Genomic DNA, 22870 nt, shown 5'->3' with positions numbered 1-22870 from the left:
GGGCTGGAACCGGGATCCTTACTCTGGTCCTTGAGCTTTGCTCCACGTGCGCTTAACCCACTGCCCTACCTCCCGACTCCCAGATACTTACTTTTGAAACTTTCAACTCCCCTGGGGCCAGGGAAACTGATTTATCCATCTCACTTGGTTCTTAATGGCATACGTGTAAATAGAGCCAGAGCAGCCCTCTACCATGTTGGATGCCAAGAATTGAACTCAGGACCTCATGCTTGAAAGTCCAGTGACTCTGTTGTGCCGCTTCCCAGTCTGATGACCCCATTTCTCCCACACACACACCACCACCGCCACCAATGTTTTCTTTTACTTATTTATTGGAGAGAGACAAATCAAGGAAGGGGGAGATAGGGAGGAAGAGAGAGAGAGACACCTGCAGCCCTGTTTCACTAGTGAAGCTTCCCCCTGCAGGTGGGAAGGAGGGTCTTAAATCTAGATCCTTGTGAACTCTACCAGGTGCGCCACTGCTTGACCCCTTTGGTTTGTATTTTTAGGGAGACAGGACACCACTGCATGGTCCCCTAGCCATGGAGCGCCCGTGGCGTGCCGGGACTCAGCCTGAGGTCACTTATCGGTTGAATTGGCTCCCAATCCCCCCTCCATCACTCCATCTTTCTCATATACATAATTTATTTATTTTTAGTGAGAGATACAGAGAGAAACACCAGAGCACTGCTCAGCTCTGGCTTCTGGTGGTGCTGGGAATTGAACCTGGGACCTCAGAGCCTCAGGCAGGAAAGTCTTTTGCAGAACCACTGTGCTAACTCCCCAGACTTCTTAGTCCTCTTATAAGCGTCTGTTTCTGGGAAACCTTGTCTGACTCTGTGACCTGTGTCCCCACCCCCCCCCCACACACACACATTCTGCCATCTGTGGTCCTGTCAAGTGGCTAGTCCTCCCAACCCCCCTGCCTGGCTGTGGAATGGAGGGATTCAGACTCTAGACCTGAGAAGAGCCAGGTTCATGCTCTACTTGCTTTATTTGGTTGACCAGAGCACTGCTCAGCTCTGGCTTTGGTGGTGTTGGGGATCGAACCTGGGACCTCTCATGTGCCTGTCTGTTGTGCTGCCACTTGATTGTCTCCCCGGCCCTTCTGCTTGTGTGTGTCTGTGTCTCCTTGGCTGGGGAGATGCCTGGAGGGTAGTCCCCACACTGGACCCGCCACAGGGAAGCCTCTGACTTGGGGAGGCAGAACTAGCTCCATCTCTGGCTCTCCTGTCAGATTCAGCAGTTCCCACAGAGTCCAGTGTCCATCCCCAGCCTTGCCTGTGCCCTCACATTCTGGGACAGCCGCAGCATAAGATCGTGCCTCTTATTGTTGTTGGAATTTTCACTATCTTTACTTATTGGATAGAGACAGCCAGAAACCAAGAGGGAAAGTGGTGCTAAGAGAGAAAGAGAGACACCTGCAACAAAGCTTTCCCCTTGGAGGGCCAGGTGGTGGTGCACCAGGTTAAGCGCCCAAAGATCCTGGTTCGAGCCCCCCAGCTCCCCGTCTGCAGGTGAAGCAGGTCTGCAGGTGTCCATCTCGCTCTCCCTCTCTATCTCCACCTCCTCTCTCAGTTTCTCTCTGTCCTGTCAAATAAAATGGAAAAAGTGGCTGTCAGGAGCAGTGGATTCTTAGTGCAGGCACCGAGACCCCGGTGCAGGCCAAAAAAAAAAAAAGCAAAGCTTTCCCTCTGCAGGTGGGGACCAGGGACTTGAACTAGGGTCCTTGCATATTGTAACATGGACACACAGCAGGTACGCTACCTCCCGGCCCCACAATTTACTTCTTTCTTTTTTTTTTTTTAATATTTATTTATTTATTCCCTTTTGTTGCCCTTGTTGTAGTTATTATTGTTGTTGTCGTTGTTGGATAGGACAGAGAGAAATGGAGAGAGGAGGGGAAGACAGAGAGGAGGAGAGAAAGATAGACACCTGCAGACCTGCTTCACCGCCTGTGAAGCGACTCCCCTGCAGGTGGGGAGCCGGGGTTTGAACCGGGATCCTTATGCCGGTCCTTGTGCTTTGCGCCACCTGCGCTTAACCCGCTGCGCTACAGCCCGACTCCCAGTTTACTTATTTCTTAACACCCAGGAGGGAACCAGAGCATCACTGCCACATGCGATACTGGGGATGGAACCAGAGCTTCATCCCATGCACCACCTCCTGGGCCGTGTGCTTCTCTTTACCTGTTGTCCAGGCACTAATCAAGTAGTCCTGCCGGGCCCCAGCTCACAGTGCTCCCTCCTCACTCAGCTCTGTCCCCTGCAGGTGACCAGCAATGGCAGCGTCGGGAGGGACCCGCCAGCAGAGACCCAGCCCCAGAACCCACCACCCCAGCCAGCACCCAACGCCTGGCAGGTCATCAAAGGCGTGCTGTTCAGGTGAGCAGAGGGGCCTGGGCTGTGTTCATCAAAAGGAGTTCAACTAAGGAAAGTGAGGAGGAGAGAGGGGAAAGTCACCGAGGGTGACAGAGCTGTGGTGCGCTGCGAGCATGCTCTGTGTCCGCTTGCTGCGGAGAGACACCAGAGCTCTGCTTAGCCCTGGGTTTTAGTGGTGTGCGGTTTGCAACTGGGACCTCAGAGCCTCAGGAAAGAAAGTCTTTTTGTATAAACATTTTTTTTTAAAGATTTTATTTATTTATGAGAAAGACAGGAGGAGAGAGAGAGAGAACCAGACATCACTGGCACATGTGCTGGCGGGGATCAAACTCGGGACCTCATGCTTAGGAGTCCAAAGCTTTATCACTGTGCCACCTCCTGGACCACTAAACTTTTTTTTTAAAGATTTTATTTATTAATTAATGAGAAAGATAGGAGGAGGGAGAGAGAGAAAGAACCAGCCATCACTCTGGTACATGTGCTGCTGGGGGATTGAACTCAGGACCTCCTGCTTGAGAGGTTTTTGCTTTATCCACTGCACTATCTCCCAGACCACAACATTTTTTTTTAATTATTTTTTTAAGAAAGGATTAATTAACAAAACCATGAGGTAGGAGGGGTACAACTCCACACAATTCCCACCACCCAATCTCCATAACCCACCCCCTCCCTACAACATTTTTTTTTAAAACTCATTTATTTATTGGATAGAGATGGACACTGAGAGGGGAAGGGGAAGCTAGACAGAGAGAGAAAGACACCTGTAGACCTGCTAGGTCTCCCCCCCCCAAAAGATACTTTATTATTAGATAGCAACAGAGATATCGAGGAGAGGGGGAGATAGAGAGGGAAAGAGACAGAGAGACACCTGCAGCCTAATTTCACTACTCATGAACCTTCCCCCCGTCGGTGGGGACCAAGGGGTTGGACCTGGGTCCTTGCACACTGTAATGTGTGCATTTAACCAGGTGGCCACTGCCTGGCCCTCTAAGTCTCTTAAAAAAGAGAAAGATAGGGCAGGGGTAGATAGCATAATAGTTATGCAAACAGACTGTCAAGCCTGAGGCTCCAAAGTCCTAGGTTCAATCCCTTGCACCACCATATACCAGAGCTGATCAGTGCTTTGGTAAAAAAAAAAAAAGAGAGAGAGAGAGAGAAAGAGTTGAGCTGTCTTTCTATATCTCATTAAAATAGTTTTAAAATTTTTTTAAATAATTTTTTAATTTTTAAATTTTTTTCCCCTTTTGTTGCCCTTGTTGTTTATCATCGTCTTTGTTGTTGTTGTTATTGCTGTCATTGTTGGATAGGACAGAGAGAAATGGAGAGAGGAGGGGAAGACAGAGAGGGGGAGAGAAAGAGAGACACCTGCAGACCTGCTTCACAGCTTGTGAAGCAACCCCCCTGCAGGTGGGGAGCCGGGGGCTCGAACCAGGATCCTTACTCCGGCCCTTGCACTTGACGCCACTTGCGCTTAACCCGCTGCACTACTGCCCAGCTCCCTAGTTATTTTCTTTTTAAGTAATGCCATAGGAATTTAGTGGAGGGAGGGGCAGTTTAGTCACAAGATATATCACAAAAACTACATTGCAGAAAATCGGCCACTGTACCCACTTTGCGGTGCACCATTCTGTGGCGCTGAGTATTGACGCTGTGTGACCATCCCCACCATCCCTCGCCTGACCTTTTCCTCCCTCCTTTTTTCTTTCTTTCTTTCTCTTTCCCTCCTTCCTTCCTTCTTGCTTCTCTTCTTCTCCTTGATTGTAATAGAGGCAGTGACATAGAGACCACTGCATTAACTAGCATTACGTTCATTGTGGAGGGACTGGACTGGACTTACACTTCATGGACGCGGCAGAGCTATTTCACTAGCCATTCCTTCCACTGTTGTTATCCCACTAATGAGGGAGAGGAAGTCAGAGAACCACTCTGGCGCAGGTGATGCTGGGGACCAAATTTAGGCCCTCATGCTTGAGAGTTTTAACACTCTTCAGGTCACCTTTTTTTTCTTTCTTTTTTCTTTTTATATTTTGTTTGTTTATTAATGAGAACAATAGAAGGAGAGAGAAAGACTTCACTTTGCTACATGTGCTGCCAGGGATTGAACTCAGGACCACATGGCGGGGCAGGGGATTGAACCCGGGACTTTGGAGCCTCAGGCATGAGTGTCTCTTTGCATAACCATTATGCTGTCTACCCCCTCCCTATGGACCAAAGTTCTTTATGGGGTGCAGAGGGTGGGAGTTCTGGCTCTGTAACTGATTCTTTGCTGGACTCAGGTCACTTTCCTTTTCTCCTCTCTTTTTCTTAAAGATTTGTTTTATAGGGCTGGCAAAATAGCCCATCTGGGAGGGCAACTGCCCTGCCCTGCGCACAGGCAGGTTTGGGTCTGGTGTACCGCATGGGAGAAGTCCTGCAGCGCCCAGGGACACTTCAGGGCTGTGGTGTCTCTCACACCTCCCGCTTCTGAAAAAGTCAGCTCAGAATGGTGAAACTCCACTAGCAACAAAACAAATAAAAAAGATATATTTTACTTTTTTTTTTTAAAGATTTTATTTATTTATTTTTCTTTTTTCTTTGCCTCCAAGGTTATTGCTGGAGCTCAGTGCCTGTACTACAAATCCACTGCTCCTAGAGGCCATTTGTTCCCCTTTTGTTGGCCTTGTTGTTTTTCATTGTTGCTGTAGTTATTGTTGTTATTGATGTCATCTTTGTTGGATAGGACAGAGAGAAATGGAGAGAGAAGGGGAAGACAGAGAGGGAGAGAAAGATAGACACCTGCAGACCTGCTTCACCACCCATGAACTAACCCCCCTGCAGGTGGGGAGCTGGGGGCTCTAACTGCGATCCTTATGCCAGTCCTTGCACTTCATGCCATGTGTGCTTAACCCACTGCGCTAATACCCAGCCCCCTTTACTTACTTATTAATGAGAAAGAGAGGAGGAAAGGGAAAGAACCTGACATCACTCTGGTGCATGTGCTGCTGGGACCTCATGCTTGAGAGTCCAGTGCTCTACCCACTGCACCACCTCCCAGACCACTATATTTTACTTGCTATGAAAGTTTTTTCACGTAAGCGTCATGCTGTCTCCCCTGCCTTTTACTTATCACTTGTGAGAGTTTCACACAAAACAGGAAGAAAAGAGAGACAGAGACAGACACGACACCAGCCGGAGCATCAGCCACTCCGGTGCATGCATTGGCAGGGATTGAACCAGGAACCTCACAGATGCAGGCCTGCTGCTCCACCAGTTGAGTCTCTGGCCTCTGTCTGGACCTTTCTCATTTTTCCATGCTGTAACTGTCTCCTTGAGGTACTTAGTCATGGGGTGTGTCCCTCCAGCCCGCCCCTGGCAGCACCAGAGTGCCTCTGTCAATCCTTGTGAATCTGAACCCTTGAGGGTCGGCTGTCCTGGTGGGACCAGCTGGCAGGGTGACCCTTTTCCTTCTGGACTCATAAGGCTGTTCTGGACCCTTCGAGCCCAGGGCCTGCCTTCTGGAAGCCCAGTGTCTGGCTGAGGCCTTGGAGAGACACGGCATCTGGCACAGGGCGTGTGGGGGCTGTGCATCTTTGGCTGGGTCTGTCTGCCCAGGCAGGGGGCCAGTCCCCTTCTCTGTCCTGTGCCATTGTCTGTCCATCTGCAGGGTGGACATGGCCTTCTCGCCCCAGGAGGTGTTTTAACAGACAGTTCAAAACACCACACCATGAGGCTGTCACTTCCTCCCCTCGCCAGTGTGGGGGAAGTGCAGGGCAGAGTGGAAATGGTGCCCCAGTGGTTGGGGTGTTCTCACAGGGCCCTGTCCATGGCAGCTTGGCCATTTGCCCTTTATCTTGGTGACAAACGCCCACTGGTGACAAACAGGGCTTCTGCCACCAAGGGAGGACGGGACAGTGGCCTGGGGCTGCTGCTGCATCAGAGTTCTCTCCCCTCCCCTTGAACTCACAAACAAGAAGTGCTCGTTGAACACCATAAAACAGCTCGGGGCAGGGAGGCGCTGCAGAGAAAGCCGCCACTTGAGTGTGGGAGGCCCTGGGTTGAATCTTCCAAGGTGGCACACGCCAAACAGAGCTCTCCCTGCGCTCTCTCTCATGAAAGGAGAAGAGATCATTCAAGTGTCCCTAATTTAAACCAGTCACATTCTGGCCTGGATAGACCTTCCTGCCCCTTACTCTCTGAGAGTGTCTCACAGGCCTCTGAGAAGCCGAGCAGGGAAAGAATCCCCCCCCCCATATTTCTGCCTCAGGATTTGGCCCCTGCCCAGATCTTTCAGCTGGGGGCCCCATCCCTGCTCATCCCTGTGGCACCTGTCCCCTCCCTGTCCACAGAAGGGCTTCAACACTCCCTCCTTCCGCCCCAGTCTCTCTCTGTGCTTCAAGCAGCTCTGCGTAAAGGTTGTTTTTATCTGCCCCCCTTCACTTTTATGTAAGAGGGAGCCCGTGTTCCTTGTTTGTCATTAACAGTGCGTCTCAGAGACCTGTCTGCACAGGTGTCCGAAGCTGCCCTCAGCTGCTGGCTGTGAATCCAGCCCCAGCACTTTCCTTCTCAGCTGCTCCAGGTGGCCTAGGTGCACACCCAGAGACCCTCCAAAACCCTCTTCAGTGGGGCCTAGGGTCTGTTTTTAGGAGTCCTGAATACTTCCAAGCTTCCAATATGAGATGCGCAAAGCGCAAGGACCGGCCTAAGGATCCCGGTTCGAGCCCCCAGCTCCCCACCTGCAGGGGAGTCGCTTCACAGGCGGTGAAGCAGGTCTGCAGGTGTCTGTCTTTCTCTCCCTCTCTCTGTGTTCCCCTCCTCTCTCCATTTCTCTCTGTCCTATCCAACAACCACGACATCAATAACAACAATAATTACAACAATAAAACAATAAGGGCAACAAAAGGGAATAAATAAATAAATATTTAAAAAGAAAGAAAGAATAAATGAATGAATTTTGGTCCATACTCCCAGAGGGAGAGAAATGTTGGAGGGAAAGGGGTTGACAAGAGGGCTCTGAGCCCTAATTCCATCATCTCAGGAAGAGGAAGATAGGAAGGACCCTCGGAGGTAGCAATGGGTATAGGTGTGACTTACGAAGGAAGAGAAGGGGGCCAGGTGGTGGCACATATGGTTTAGTGTACACTTTACAGTGTGCAAGGACCCATGTTCAAGCCCCTGGTCCCCACCCGCAGCGGGGAAGCTTCACAGTCAGTAAAGCAAGGCTTCAGATGTCTTTCTGTCTCTATCTCCCCTCCCCTCTGTATTTTTCTCTCTATCAAGTAATAAATAACTATTTTTTTAAAAAAGGAAGAGAAGGCAGAACCATAGGAAAAAATAGGTAAATACACACATACAGTCAACCCATATCTGTGACGTTGGGAGAAATGCTGGTTTCCAATGGAGGAAATAAGGACACAGAACTCTGGTGGTGGGAACAGTGTGGAATTACACCTTTTTTTTTTTTTTTAAGAAGTTACACATTTTTTTTTAATATTTATTTATTCCCTTTTGTTGCCCTTGTTTTATTGTAGTCATTCTTGTTGTTGTTGGATAGGGCAGAGAGAAATGGAAAGAGGAGGGGAAGACAGAGAGGGGGAGAGAAAGACACCTGCAGACCTGCTTCACCACCTGCGAAGCGACTCCCCTGCAGGTGGGGACCCCGGGGCTCGAACCGGGATCCTTAAACCGGTGCCTGCACTTTGTGCCACGTGCGCTTAACCTGCTGCGCTACCGCCCAGCTCCCCTCTTTTCTTTTTTTTTTAAATTTTATTATCTTTATTTATTTATTGGATAGAGACAGGCAGAAATCGAGAGGGAAGGAGGGACAGAGAGGAAGAGAGACAGAGAGACACCTACAGCCCTGCTTCACCGCTCGTGAAGTTTTTCCCCTGCAGGTGGGGACCGGGGACTCGAACCTGGGTGTTTGCACATTGTAACATGTGCGCTCAACCAGGTGCGCCACCACCCGGCCCAAATTATACCCTTTTTATCTTAGAGTTTTGTAAATCAATATTAAATCACTAGTAATAGTTTTTGTTGTTTTTTTTAAGTATTTATTTTATTTATTCCCTTTTGTTGCCCTTGTTGTTTTATTGTTGTAGCTATTATTGTTGTTGTCGTTGTTGGATAGGACAGAGAGAAATGGAGAGAGGAGGGGAAGACAGAGAGGGGGAGAGAAAGACAGACACCTGCAGACCTGCTTCACCGCCTGTGAAGCGACTCCCCTGCAGGTGGGGAGCCGGGGTTTGAACCGGGATCCTTATGCCGGTCCTTGTGCTTTGCGCCACTTGCGCTTAACCCGCTGCGCTACAGCCCGACTCCCCCACTAATAATAGTTTTTAAAGAGTTGACTTAGAGATGTGAAACCCTGTTGATGACAAAAAATAGAAATGGAGGCTAGTGAAATAGCTCACTTGGACAGTGCGCTGCTTTGCTGCATGCGTGACTCAGATCTGAGCCTGGCCTTCAGTGCTTCGAGCCCCCTCCCCCCCCAAGAAAATAGTAAATGCTGGGGTTGTGCTTCTCGGGATTTCCTTCTTTGAGGACACTGGGGAGTGTTTTGGGATCTTGGGTTTCCAGGGTCTGGGGTTTCAGGGCTCTGATCCCTGGCAGCCCTGTGACTAGAGTTTTGAGGGGCCCTGAGTGAGACCAGGTCAGAGCCCCCCAAGCCCACTGCCAGATACTGCCATCACACACACACGCACACGCACGCACGCACGCACGCACACGCACGCAGGGGGCCTCACAGCCGCCGGATCTTACCTCCGCAGGATCTTCGTCATCTGGGCCATCAGTAGCTGGTTTCGCCGAGGGCCGGCCCCTCAGGACCAGGCGGGCCCCGGGGGAGCCCCACGCGTCGCCAGCCGCAACCTGTTCCCCAAAGACACTTTAATGGTAATCTCGGGCGGGTGGCAGGGAGGCCAGAGGCAGAGTGGCCCAGCAAGACTGTTCCCTGCTGGCCACTGGCAGCCGGTGGGTAGCTCTGGCCGAGTGAATGGAGCCTTTCTCAGCCTCACAGTGGTTTTGGGTTGGAGGTGGGGGGCAGGGGGCTCTCTCTGGGGAGAGGGACATTAAACTCAGTAGTTTAAAAACTTAAAAAAAATTTTTTTTTTAATATTTATTTTCCCTTTTGTTGCCCTTGTTGTTTTTTATTGTTGTAGTTATTACTGTTGTTGTTCAATAGGACAGAGAGAAATGGAGAGAGGAGGGGAAGACAGAGGGGGAAAGATAGACACCTGCTTCACTGCCTGTGAAGAAACTCCCCTGCAGGTGGGGAGCCTGGGGCTCGAACCAGGATCCTTACGCCGGTCCTTGCGCTTCGTGCCACATGCACTTAACCCGCTGCGCTACCGCCCGACTCCCTAAAAACTTTTTAAGTGGTCCGGGAGGTGGGTGGCACAGTGGATAAGGAACTAGACTCTCAAGCATGAGGTCTTGAGTTCGGTCCCCGGCAGCACATGTGCCAGAGTGATGTCTGGTTCTTTCTCTCCTTTCTCATTAATAAAATAAATTTTAAAAAATAATAAAAAAAAAAACTTTTTAAACTACTCACTTGTTTTCAAAATTGCATCCAGGCTTTAGAAGCTGCCTAGGAAGGGGGCCAGAGAATAGGCCCACTGCTTAGGTCACATGCCTTGCTGTGTTTGAATCCTTGCACCACATGGGAGCACAATAGCGCTGGGGGAAGTTCTGGTGCTGTGGTGGCCCTGGAGTGGTGACATAACACATTTATGTGGCCCTGGTGTCACTCACATTTTATTTTATTTTCCTACACCCAGGGCACGATGCTGGCAATATCAATCCCAGTGGCCAATCTTTCTTTTCTTTCTTTCTTTCTTTTTTTTTTTTTTCCCCACCAGGGTTATCACTGGGGCTCAGGGCCTGCACTTCAAATCCACTGCTTCTGTGGCCATTTTTTCAAATTTTTTTTGGATAGGACAGAGAAATTGAGAGGTGAGGGGAAGGTAGGGAGAGAGAAAGATAGATACCTGTAAATCTGTTTCACCACTTGTGAAACTTTTCTCCTGAAAGTGGAGACTAGGGTCTCAAACCCAGGTCCTTTCGCATAGTAACATGTGTACACCACCTCCTGGCCCCCACATTTTTTTTATTATTAATTTAGTAACTGGGAGGCGAGGAGGAGGAGAGGAAGAGAGAGAAGCAGAGCATCACTGGGACGTGTGTGATCAGGGGCTTGTATCCAGGACCTCGTCATTGAGAGTCAGTCCCGTGTCTTAATTGTGCCACCTCCTAGATGGCAAAAGGTATATAATAATGGCAGTAGTAATGACTGGACTTGTGTATTGCATGCTTATTACCATTTTGACATGGCAGTGCTAGGGCTCAAATCCTCATGCTTGAGTTTTCAGCGCTTAGCCCCTGGCTGCCCTGAGCGCCCCCTCCTGTCCCCCCAGAACCTGCACGTGTACGTCTCTGAGCACGAGCACTTTACCGACTTCAATGCCACCTCCGCACTGTTCTGGGAGCAACACGACCTGGTGTATGGCGACTGGACCAGCGGAGAGAACTCGGACGGCTGCTATGAGCACTTTGCCGAGCTCGACATTCCGCAGGTGGGTCCCGGGCCCACCCCAGCTTAGTCCCCAGGGCCCCTGGGCCTTGGCAGAGGACACCCCCAGTCACCTCCAGGGGCCCCTAGGCTGGTGGTTGGGGCTAGTGCAGGAATGTTAGTGACCACAGGGCTGTCCCAGTCTGGCTGAGGACCGTGGGTCACGCTGGTCAGCCTTCCCTGTGCACCCAGCCCCCAGCTAGGCTGGTGAGTGGTGTCTCCCAACATGCCTCTCACAGGGGAGGGAGGCTGTCACCTCCATTTGACAGGTGAGGAAATTGAGGCACAGAGAAGCCATGCCACTTATCCCGGGTTGCACCATCAGGGAGAGAGGCAAGCTGCCTGGTTCCAGACCTCCTCTGGGTCCCTGCCTCCTTCAGGAAGCTCTCCCTGGCACTCAGGCCAGGTGTGCTGGTGCTGTCTTGCTCACTGCTGGCTGCCAATAGGAGCTCTGTCCAGTAGGGGCTGGGTGCAGAATCTACCGGTGAAGAGCACCAGTGAGCAAGGCTGCCTCTGCGCGGTCCTCTAGGGCACCCGCCCCGTGGGCCTCCTCAGCCACCCGCCCCATCTTGCAGGCCAGGTGGGGATGCAGAGGTGTGGACACAGGCTTTCTGGGGTGGTAGAACTCAACTGAGGCAGGAGAGTCTCCCGCTGAGGCCTCAGGCCCAGCCCCCACAAGGCCCCCCCGGCATCCCAGCATTCTCAGGGGCAACACAGCCAACATCAAAAGCTGCTGTTAAGAACTGGGAGCCACCCTTCCCAGTCTTGGGTGCAGGGGCCCTCAGTCACATCAGTCATACCTGACTGTGATTGATTGACTGGTTGATTACCCAGAGTACTGCTCAGCTCTGGCTGATGGTGCAGGGGATTGTATCCGGGACCTCGGAGCCTCAGGCAGGAGTCTGTTGCACAGATACTGTGCCGTCTCCCTTGACTAGAATTTTTGGTGGCGACCATGTGAGGACAGATACCATCACTGCTGCCTTAGCTAAGGAGTGTCACTGCTCCGTGTTCAGCCTGTTTTCTGACCAGATTCAGATGACAGCTGGCTTTTTCTTTTCTTTTCTTTTTCTTTTTTTTTTTTTTTTTTTTTTCCTTTTTTAAACCAGAGCACCACTCAGCTCAGTGTTTGAGGTTGGGGGGCAAGGATCAGACCTGGGACACTCCCTTCCTGCTCCCCACATATTCAGTATATAGTCCAGTGCTAACCTCTGCTTTAGAAAGTGTTTATTGCAACAGGGCACTGCTCAGCTCTGGCTTATGGTGATGTTGGGCATTGAACCTGGGACCGCAGAGCCTCTGTCTGGCATGAGAGTCTTTTTGCATAACCACGTGCTATCTCCAGCCCAGAAAGAGAATATTATTATTTTTTTATTATCTTTATTTATTGGCTAGAGACAGCCAGAAATTGAGAGGGAAGGGGGTGGTGGAGAAGGGAGAGAGACAGAGAGAGACACCTGCAGCACTGCTTCACCACTTGCAAAGCTTTCCCCCTGCAGGTGGGGACTGGGGGTTCGAACCCAGGTTCTTGCACATTGCGACATGTGCGCTGAACCAGGTGAGCCAAACCCGGCCTCGAGAATATCATTTTAAAGAAAGTCAGGAAGGCAGAGAGAGAGAAAATGGAGACCAGCACCAAAGCTTCCTTCAATGTGGTGGATACCAAGCTTGGATGTGAGCCACATACAAGAATTATACATTTTTAGACACACTGCCATTGCCCACGTAGTACACTGCACACACTGCCATTGCACACGTAGTACACTGCACACGTAGTACACTGCACACACTGCCATTGCACACGTAGTACACTGCACACACTGCCATTGCACACGTAGTACACTGCACACACTGCCATTGCACACGTAGTAACACTGCACACACTGCCATTGCCCACGTAGTACACTGCACACACAGCCATTGCACACGTAGTACACTGCACACACTGCCATTGCACACATAGTACACTGCACACACTGCCATTGCTCACGTAGTACACTGCACACACTGCCATTGCACATGTAGTACACTGCACACATTGCCATTGCCCACGTAGTACACTGCACACGCTGTCACTGCACACATAGTATACTGCGTGTGCTGCCATTGCACACGTAGTTTTTTTTTAAATTTTATTTACTTATTTATTTTCCCTTTTGTTGCCCTTGTTGTCTCTTTTTATTGTTGTTGTAGTTATTGTTGTTATTGATGTGGTTGTTATTGGATAGGACAGAGAGAAATGGAGAGAGGAGGGGAAGACAGAGGGGGGAGAGAAAGATAGACACCTGCAGACCTGCTTCACCGCCTGTGAAGCGACTCCCCTGCAGGTGGGGAACCGGGGTCTGGAACCCGGATCCTTACGCCGGTCCTTGCGCTTTGCGCCACCTGCGCTTAACCCACTGCGCTACCGCCCGACTCCCCATTGCACACGTAGTACACTGCACACACTGCCATTGCACACGTAGTACACTGCACACACTGCCATTGCACACGTAGTACACTGCACACGTAGTACACTGCACACGTAGTACACTGCACACGCTGCCACTGCACACGTAGTACACTGCACACACTGCCATTGCACACGTAGTACACTGAACTCGCTGCCACTGCACACATAGTATACTGCACACGCTGCCATTGCACACGTAGTACACTGCACACGCTGCCACTGCACAGGTAGTACACTGCACATGCTGCGTTGCACACGTAGTATGCTGCACATGCTGCCATTGCACATGTAGTACGCTGCACACGCTGCCATTGCAGACGTAGTACACTGCACACGCTGCCATTGCAGGCCTACACTGCACACGCTGCCACTGCACACGTAGTACACTGCAGCAGTGTATGAGCAGCGGCTCCACATGCATCGGGGAACCCCGAAACTCACGTGACTTGCTTTACTGCATGTGTGGACCCCTGGATTCGCTCTCCACTTCCCAGCTGCCCAGCCCACCAGAGCACTAACCCAGCAGCTGGAGAACCTGGGAGGTAGGGGGCTGCTGTGGGGGGGTCCACAAGGGACTTCAACACCCCTTTTCCCGCCCTGCAGAGCGTCCAGCAGAACGGCTCTATGTACATCCACGTCTACTTCACCAAGAGTGGCTTCCACCCTGACCCCCGGCAGAAGGCCCTGTACCGCCGGCTGGCCACCGTCCACATGTCCCGGAGTGAGTCCCTCCCCTCGGGGATCCCCCAGACAAGCCAGAACCCGGGACTCTGGGAGGCTAAAGAGAGTGCATTAGGCTGGAGGTGGGGAGCAGGAACTTGAACCCAAGTCCTTACACATTGTAACAGGGCTCAATTGGGTGTGCCGCCACCTGGCCCCTAGAATACCTTTATCTATTATATATATTTTATTACCAGAGCACTGACCAGCTCTGGTTTATGGTGGTGTGGGGGATTGAACCTGAGAATTTGGAGCGTCATAAGAGTTTTCTTTGCAGAACCCTGGTAATAAGAACTTTTATAAGCGTTGTTGTTGTTTGTTGTTGTTGTTGTTGTTGTTACTACATATGCAAGTTCCATGTGAGACAGAGAAAGTCAACTCCCGGCACCATTTCTGATGCGTGCGGCTCTGGGCACTGAACCGGGCACCTGAGCATACAAGTCCTGGGTCCCCGCTAAACTCTTCCCACCCATCAGGCACCGTGTTTGTGTTTGTGTTTTTCTCCCCAGAGCACTGCTCAGCTCTGGCTTGTGCTGGTGCTGGGGATTGAATTCGTGCTCTGGGTTGATCACAGAGCCTCAGGCACGAAGGGTGATTTTTTATTTTATTTATTTATATTTTTAAAATTGTTTTAATATTTATTTATTTTCCCTTTTGTTGCCTTGGTTGTTTTTTATCATTGTTGTAGTTATTGATGTCATCGTTGTTAGAAGGACAGAGAGAAATGGAGAGAGGAGGGGAAGACAGTGAGAGGGGAGAGAAAGACAGACACCTGCAGACCTGCTTTTTATTTTCCCTTTTGTTGCCATTGTTGTTTTATTGTTGCAGTTATTATTGTTGTTATTGATGTCATTGCAGTTATTATTGTTGTTATTGATGTCGTCGTTCTGGATAGGACAGAGAGAAATGGAGAGAGGAGGGGAAGAAAGGGGGAGAGAAAGACAGACACCTGCAGACCTGCTTCACCGCCTGTGAAGCGACTCCCCTGCAGGTGGGGAGCCGGGGGCTCGAACCGGGACCCTTACGCCGGTCCTTGCACTTTGTGCAAAGTGCGCTTAACCCGCTGTGCTACAGCCCAGTTCCCGCTTTTGATTTTTACTGGTCTTTATTCATTTATTGGAATATAGAGATAGCCAGGAATTAAGAGGAAGGGTACAACAGAGAGCGAGGGAGGCAGAGAGACACCTGTAGCACTGCTTCATCATTCGTGAAGCTTTCCCCCTGCAGGTGGAGACCGGAGACCGGAGGCTGGAGCCCAGGTCCTTGCGCACTGTAACATGTGCCTCCACCAGGTGTGCCACTGCCCAGCCCCCCCCTTCTAATTCTAATTCTTCTTATCCACCTCCTTTTTTAATTAATTAATTTATTTTTACCAGAGCACTGATCAGCTCTGGTTTATGGTGGTGCAGGGGATTGAACCTGGGATTTTGGAGCCTCAGGCATGAGAGTCTCTTTGCATAACCATTATGCCATCTACCCTCACGCAGTTTATTTTTAATGACTCACACACAGAGAGACATGAGCACTGCCCAGCTCTGGCTAATGGTGGTGCTGGGGATTGAACCTGAGACCTCAGAGCCTCAGGCATGAAAGCCTTTTTTTAAAAAATTTTTTTATTATCTTTATTTACTTATTGATAGATGCAGCCAGAAATTGAGAGGGAAGGGGGTGATAGAGAGGGAGAAAGACAGAGAGATACCTGCAGCACTACATCACCACTTCTGAAGCTTTCTTCCTGCAGATGGGGACCGGGGTCTCGAACCTGGGTCCTTGCACATTGTGACATGTGCGCTCAGCCAGGTGCGCCACCACCCAGCCCCTGGCATGAAAGTCTTTTGCAGAACCATTATGCTGTCTCCCCAGCCTCTGTTTTTTATTTCACGGCATTATACTTTGGTAATGGGGTTTCTCCTTGTCTCTGGCAGATGTGCCATCCATCCATCTACATGGGTTTGGGCTCTCCCATTTGTTTTAAGGTTTGTTTTCATGAGAGAGAGGAACAGAGTGCTGCTCAGCTCTCATACCTGCCTCCCAGCCAGAACCCCCACGTGCAGAAACAAAGGGACTTAGCTGACCCTCTCTGTACCCCTGTGGCCAGAGATGCCGCACCTGCCACACAAACCATTCACTCTTCTGTTGCTTTTTTTTTTCCTTTATTTTTCTTTTATAATTTTTTTCTTTATATTTATTTTCCCTTTTGTTCCCCTTGTTTTTTGTTTTTTTTAATTGTTGTTGTAGTTATTGATGTCATCGTTGTTGGATAGGACAGAGAGAAATGGAGAGAGGAGGGGAAGGCGGGGGAGAGAAAGACAGACCCCTGCAGAAAATTGAGAGGGAAGGAGAAGACAGAGAGGAAGCGAGGCAGACACCTGCAGCCCCGCTTGCAAAGTGTTTCCTCTTCCATTGGGAATGGGGAGTTTGAGCCCTGGGCCCTTGCAATGTCCTCTTAACCAGGTGCGCCATCACCCAGCACTTCACTTTTTTTTTTCCACTTGCTTAATTTTTTAAATAGGATTTATTTATTTAAGGGCCGGAGAGATAGTTCACTGGTTAAGGCACCTGCCTTGCCACATATGTGGCCCAAGTTTAAACCCCAGCACCAACCACATGAGAGGTATCAGGGCAAATTCTAGTGCTATATTTCTTTCTCTTCCTCTCTGCCCCTCTCCCATGAAAAAGCCTCCTGAAGCACTGAGATCACTCTCGTGACAAAGTGAAACTGAGAGGGAGGATCAGGTGGTGGCACACTTGTTACCATTCACAAGGACCCCTGTTTAAGCCCCAGTCCCCACCTGCAGAGGGAAAGTTATAGTTTATAAGGGACAAAGCAGCGCTGCAGGTGTCTCTTTCTCTCCCTCCAATCTCCCCCTTGCCCCTTGACTTCTCTCTGTCTCTGTCCCTCAAAATAAATAAATAATAAAAAGATTTAAAAAGAAAATGGAACAGAAATGATGAAGAGGGTCAGGAGATAGCATAATGGTCATTGCTAAAGGCTTGTATTCCTGGGGCAGGTGGTGGAGCGCCTGGTTGTTAATTACAGTGCACAAGGATCCAGGTTCAACGCCCCATCCCCATCTGCTCGGGGAGAACTTCATAAGTGGTGAAGCAGGGCTGCAGGTGCCAAATTCTCTCTTTATCTCCCTCTCCCTCCCTTCTCTCTCTCTCTCTCTCTTTCTCTCTCTCTCTCTTTTTAACAACAGCACTGCTCAGCTCTGGTTTGTGGTGTGATGGGGGATTGAACCTGGAACTTAGAAGCCTCAGGCCTGAGAGGCTTTTTGCATAACCATTACGCTCTCTCCCTTGTCTTCCCCCTCCCTTCTCAATTTATCTCAGTCTCTATTCAAAATAAATAAAGTTTTGAATTTGAGACCCTGAGCTCCCATGTTCAGTCCCTGGCACTGTCATAAACTAGAGCTGAGCAGTGCTTTTTTAATTTTCTCTTTTGTTGCTCTTGTTTTTCATTGTTGTTGTAGTTATTGTTGTTGTTATTGATGTCGCCATTGTTAGATAGGACAGAAAGAAATGGAGAGAGAAGGGGAAGACGGGGAGAGAAAGACAGACACCTACAGACCTGCTTCGCCGTCTGTAAAGCGACTCTCCTGCAGGTGGGGAGCTGGGGGCTCAAACTGGGATCCTTACACCGGCTCTTGAGCTTTGTTTGCGCCATGTGCGATTAACCCGCTATGCTACCGCCGACTCCCTGAGCAGTGCTTTTGTGGAAGAGAGAGAGATGAAGGCATGGGCTTCCCTGACACGGATCTTACCAGTCGTGGGTGCCTGTAGGACAGAGACCAGTGAGCAATGGTTGGTGGACGTGGACATGGGTCCCACAGCCGGTCTCAGGACTCCGCCCCCATGTCTCCCGTCCCACAGTGATCAACAAATACAAGCGCCGGCGATTCCAGAAAACCAAGAACCTGCTGACAGGAGAGACGGAAGCAGACCCTGAAATGATCAAGGTGAACACAAGCACAGTTGGCTCAGCACCCTGAGCCTCAGTTTCCCTCTGTGGCCGAGGGGCAGGAATCAGAACTGCCAGCCCTCTTGGGGCCCAGAGCTCTGTGTGCTTTGCTCACAGCTGAGAGCCATTCACCCACCCCTTTGTGCTGAGGGGGGCAGGGGGGGCCCTTCTCCAGAGAGCAGCATGGAGGGACTTGCCTTGAGGTCACAGAGCCAGGAAGTGGCAGGCCCCATGCTTCCAGTGGTGCCAGAGGGCAAGATGGGCGGGCTGTCTTGTACACAGCCCCCCTACCTACACCTGAAGGCCCTGTAGACCCTGGCGGGGTGGGGTGGGGGCCGGAGGCTGGAGGCTGGTGTGGGTCCGGTGGTCATGGAAGCCCCCGGAAGGAAACCAGTGGCTGCTCTGAGGCCCCCACCGTCCCGTCCCGTCTCTCTGCAGAGGGCCGAGGACTACGGCCCCGTGGAAGTGATCTCACACTGGCACCCCAACATCACCATCAACATCGTGGACGACCACACACCCTGGGTGAAGGGCAGCGTGCCACCGCCCCTGGACCAGTGTGAGTGCCCAGCCCCCGCCCGCACTTCATCTGACGATGTCTCCATCCCACGCCCCTGCCCCGCTGTCACCCCATCACCACAGGCCCACCACCTGTAGCACAAAGCGCAAGTACTAGCTAAGGATCCCGGTTCGAGCCCCAGCTTTCCACCTGCCGGGGAGTCACTTCACAGGTGGTGAAGCAGGTCTGCAGGTGTCTGTCTTCCCCTCCTCTCTCCATTTCTCTCTGTCCTATCTAACAACAATGACATCAATAACAACAATAATAAATACAACAACAATAAAAAACAAGGGCAACACAAGGGAAAATAAATAAATAAATATTTAAAAGTTAAAAAAAAATTAACAAGTGGACAGGTGGTTAAGCACACACATTACAGTGCACAAGGACCCTGGTCCAAGCCCCTGGTCCCCACCTGCAGGAGGAAAGTTTCACAAGTGGTAAAGCAGGGCTGCAGCTGTCTCTCTGTCTCTCTCCTCTATCTCCCTCTTCCCTCTCAGTTTCTCGCTGTCTCTATCCAATAATAAGTGGATAAAAGTATTTTTTTAAATCCGGGAGGTGGCTCAGTGGCTAAGGCACTAGATTCTTAAGCGTGAGGTCCTGAGTTCGATCCCCGGCAGCACATGTACCAGAGTGATGGCTGGTTCTTTCTCTCTTCTGTCTTTCTCATGAATAAATAAAAAATTTTTTTTGAAGTATTTCTTAAAAAGAACATTAAAGGAGTCGGGCGGTAGCTCAGCCGGTTAAGCGCACGTGGCGCCGAGCACAAGGACCGGCTTAAGGATCCCGGTTCGAGCCCCCGGCTCCCCACCTGCAGGGGAGTCGCTTCATAGGCGGTGAAGCAGGTCTGCAGGTGTCTGTCTTTCTCTCCCCCTCTCTGTCTTCCCCTCCTCTCTCCATTTCTCTCCATCCTATCCAACGACGACATCAATAACTACAACAATAAAACAAGGGCAACAAAAGTGAATAAATACATAAATAAATATTTTTTTAAAAGAACATTAAATAACAATAATAAATAAGGTTTCTGGCTTCTTCCACAGATATCTGGGTGCTTGGTCACCCCTCAGGGGTCCTGCTTGGCTCTGTCTGTCCTTCTGTCTTCTGTGCTGAGGTCAGGTGGTTCACTGCCCAGCTGGGAAGCATCCCCTGTCCCCTGCCCTCCAGTATGTCACAGGGGCCCCTGTCGCATCCTTGAGGACGTGTGGCTCTGCCGCCCACCCATCCTCGGGGCCGCATGCCCGTGGCTCAGGGCCGTCTCCTGTGCTTACAGATGTGAAGTTCGATGCGGTGAGCGGTGACTACTACCCAATCATCTACTTCAACGACTACTGGAACCTGCAGAAGGACTACTACCCCATCAACGAGAGCCTGGCCAGCCTGCCCCTGCGCGTCTCCTTTTGCCCACTTTCACTCTGGCGCTGGCAGCTCTACGCCGCCCAGAGCACCAAGTCACCCTGGAACTTCCTGGGCGACGAGCTGTACGAGCAGTCGGACGAGGAGCAGGACTCGGTGAAGGTGAGGCCCTCCCCGCGTCCAGGAAGAGGAAGCAGGCACTGCCTGCTCAGTTTCACAACCCCCAGGGCCCCTTCCCCGGTGCCAGCCCTAGTCACAGTGTGTCTGGCCATGGTCCCTGCCTGCACTCTGACCCCGGGCTCCAGCACCACATTCCAGCTCCCTCGCCACATCCTGGAATAGCTTCTACCATCCCTGTGTCTCTCCTCTCTCGCGAGTGCTTGGGGTCGGCGAGTGTGGGGTTTCTGTTTCTGTTCCTCATTCTTGGGTCTGTCCACCTCTGCCATCACCCTGACTCCCCCCACCCAGCTCCCCTAGCTGTCCTTCCACTCTGTACTGTGTCTACCTCCTGGCCAGTGCTGGGCAGCCCAGGGTCAGGGATGGAACAGTGGATGAAACCAGTGCCCACCACCCCCCACCCCCCCAGGTGGCACTCCTGGAGACCAACCCCTACCTGCTGGCGCTCACCATCATCGTGTCCATCGTCCACAGTGTCTTTGAGTTCCTGGCCTTCAAGAATGGTAAGGCAGGGGACAGGGAGGCTGGGGAGGGGGTGTCAAGTGAGTTGGGCAGAGGCCCCAAAACTCCCTGCCCAGAAACTCCCACCCCATGGGTGTGGTACCGAGGAGGCAGCCCGCCCAGGCCTGCCGCTCCCTCCCGCTCCAGGAAAGGCCAGGAAGCGTGGCCGGGGAACTCCAGGTCCTGGAGCAGGGAAGCCCCACAGCCGCTCCCACAGCCCTGCCCCACACACTGCCTGAGGGGGGCGGGGGCTAGGCCCATGGCCACAGCCTAGTCCCCAGAAAGCCCCAAGGCTCCCAGGGCTAGTAGTGCTGGTGGCCAGAGTGGGGCGCCCTCACCCTCCAGGGCTGAGCCGGCAGTTCCAGTGCTCCCTCTGTCCCCAGGCCCCCAAGGGTCTTCCCGCCCCGCAGCCCCGCAGCCCCATCCTGCAGGAGGCCTGTTGCACAGCGCCTGGAAACGGGGGCCACTAAGCAGCACGTTGCTTTCTCTGTGTCTGTGGTGACCTAGCCTCCAGGGCACTGGGGGAAACTCAAGTGCTGTGGCGTCACCCTCTCTGTCTCTACCTCAAAAACCCCTGGAATGGTGAGGGCAATAAACAGTTAGGGCTGAGAGGTAACTCACCTGCTAAAGCATGGCCACGAGGCCCTGACTTCCAGCCCCAGGAGCACACGGGGGCACCGTGGAGGCCACATTGGGAGCTCCGTGGATGGCAGAGCAGTGCTGTGGTGTCTCTCCCCTCCTGCCCTCTCTCTAGAGTGAAATAATGGGAAATGGGGGATGTGCGGGCGGTAGCACAGCAGGTTAGGCACACATGGCATGAAGCACAAGGTCCAGCATAAGGATCCCGGTTCGAGCCCCCGGCTCCCCACCCACAGGGGAGTCGCTTCACAGGCGGTGAAGCAGGTCTGCAGGTGTCTATCTTTCTCTCCCCCTCTCTGTCTTCCCCTCCTCTCTCCATTTCTCTCTGTCCTATTCAACAACGATGGCATCAATAACAACAACAATAATAACTACAACAATAAAACAACAAGGGCAACAAAAAGGAATAAAAAATAAATAAAATAATAAAAAATAAAATAAATTCTTGATAAGGTCACATTTGCAGTTTTGGGGGACAGGACACAGTCATGGCTGTAGTGCAGCAGGTTAAGTGCAGGTGGTACCAAGCACAAGGACCAGAGTAAGGATCCTGGTTCGAGCCCCGGGCTCCTCACCTGCAGGTTAGTCACTTCACAAGCGGTGAAGCAGGTCTGCAGGTGTCTGTCTTTCTCTCCCTCTCTCTGTCTTCCCCATCTCTCTCCATTTCTCTGTCCTGTACAACAGCAACAACTGCAAGAAGAATAATAGTAACAACAGCAATAATAAACAACAAGAGCAACAAAAGGGAAAAAATAGCCTCCAGGAGCAGGCATTCGTAGGGCAGGCACCGAGCCCCAGCGATAACGCTGGAGGCAAAAAAATAGGAAATGGGGGGCCAGGGAGATGGTACCAGAGGTAGCCCGACATCCTTTCCTGCCCAAGGCTTTAAGGTCCCAGGTTCAATCTCCAGCCCTGCCATCAGCCAGAGCTAAGCAGTGCTCTGGTTTAAAATAAATAAATTGGTATTCCAGCTCAAGCCCCCAGCTCCCTACCTGCAGGGGGGTCGCTTCGCAAGCGGTGAAGCAGGTCTGCTGTGTCTGTCTTTCTCTCCCCGTCTTTCCCTCCTCTTTCGATTTCTCTCTGACCTATCCAACAACAATGACGGCTATAACAACAATAATAATAACTACCACAACAAGGGCAACAAAATGGGAAAGGTGGCCTCCAGAAACAGTGGATTCGTGTTGCTGGCACCGAGCCCCAGTGATAACCCTGGAGGCAAAATAAATAAACAAAATTAAAGTAAATAAATTGAACCACTTGCTGGCATGGTACAGGTGTGAATCCCTGGCTTTATTACTTAGTGCCACGTTACAAAAAAGAAGAACTAGGACCAGAGGCCTAGGTGGTGGTATACCTGATTAAGTGCAAGTCACTGTGTGCAAGGACCTGCAGGGGTCCTTTTATGAGAGGTAAAGCAGTTCTGTGTGTGTGTGTCTTTCTAACTCCCTCTCCTTCTCAATTTCTTTGTCCTATCCAATAAAAAGGAAAAAAAGTGGTCAGGGAGGTGGCTCAGTGGATAAAGCATTGGACTCTCAAGCATGAGGGTCCTGAGTTCAATCTCCAGCAGCACATGTGC

The 22870-nt window shown here is 51.2% G+C and overlaps 1 protein-coding gene across 2 annotated transcripts in view; it reads left to right on the top strand.

The window, feature by feature from the left end:
- Nucleotides 1–22870, top strand: part of CLPTM1 (CLPTM1 regulator of GABA type A receptor forward trafficking) — a 31990-nt gene that overhangs the window by 6028 nt on the left and 3092 nt on the right. For both annotated transcript variants that reach the window (XM_007532870.3, XM_060186187.1), the window contains exons 2-9: nucleotides 2272–2384; nucleotides 9128–9251; nucleotides 10772–10930; nucleotides 13982–14099; nucleotides 17972–18057; nucleotides 18498–18618; nucleotides 19892–20136; nucleotides 20561–20654. In XM_007532870.3, coding sequence (XP_007532932.1) covers nucleotides 2272–2384; nucleotides 9128–9251; nucleotides 10772–10930; nucleotides 13982–14099; nucleotides 17972–18057; nucleotides 18498–18618; nucleotides 19892–20136; nucleotides 20561–20654 — 1060 coding nt within the window. The remainder of the gene's footprint in view (nucleotides 1–2271; nucleotides 2385–9127; nucleotides 9252–10771; nucleotides 10931–13981; nucleotides 14100–17971; nucleotides 18058–18497; nucleotides 18619–19891; nucleotides 20137–20560; nucleotides 20655–22870) is intronic.

The sequence above is a fragment of the Erinaceus europaeus genome, chromosome 2, assembly GCF_950295315.1.
Source record: "Erinaceus europaeus chromosome 2, mEriEur2.1, whole genome shotgun sequence".
Lineage (NCBI taxonomy): Eukaryota > Metazoa > Chordata > Mammalia > Eulipotyphla > Erinaceidae > Erinaceus > Erinaceus europaeus.
Note: the sequence above shows the minus strand (reverse complement) of the source record. Positions and strands in the feature narration are given on the sequence as shown.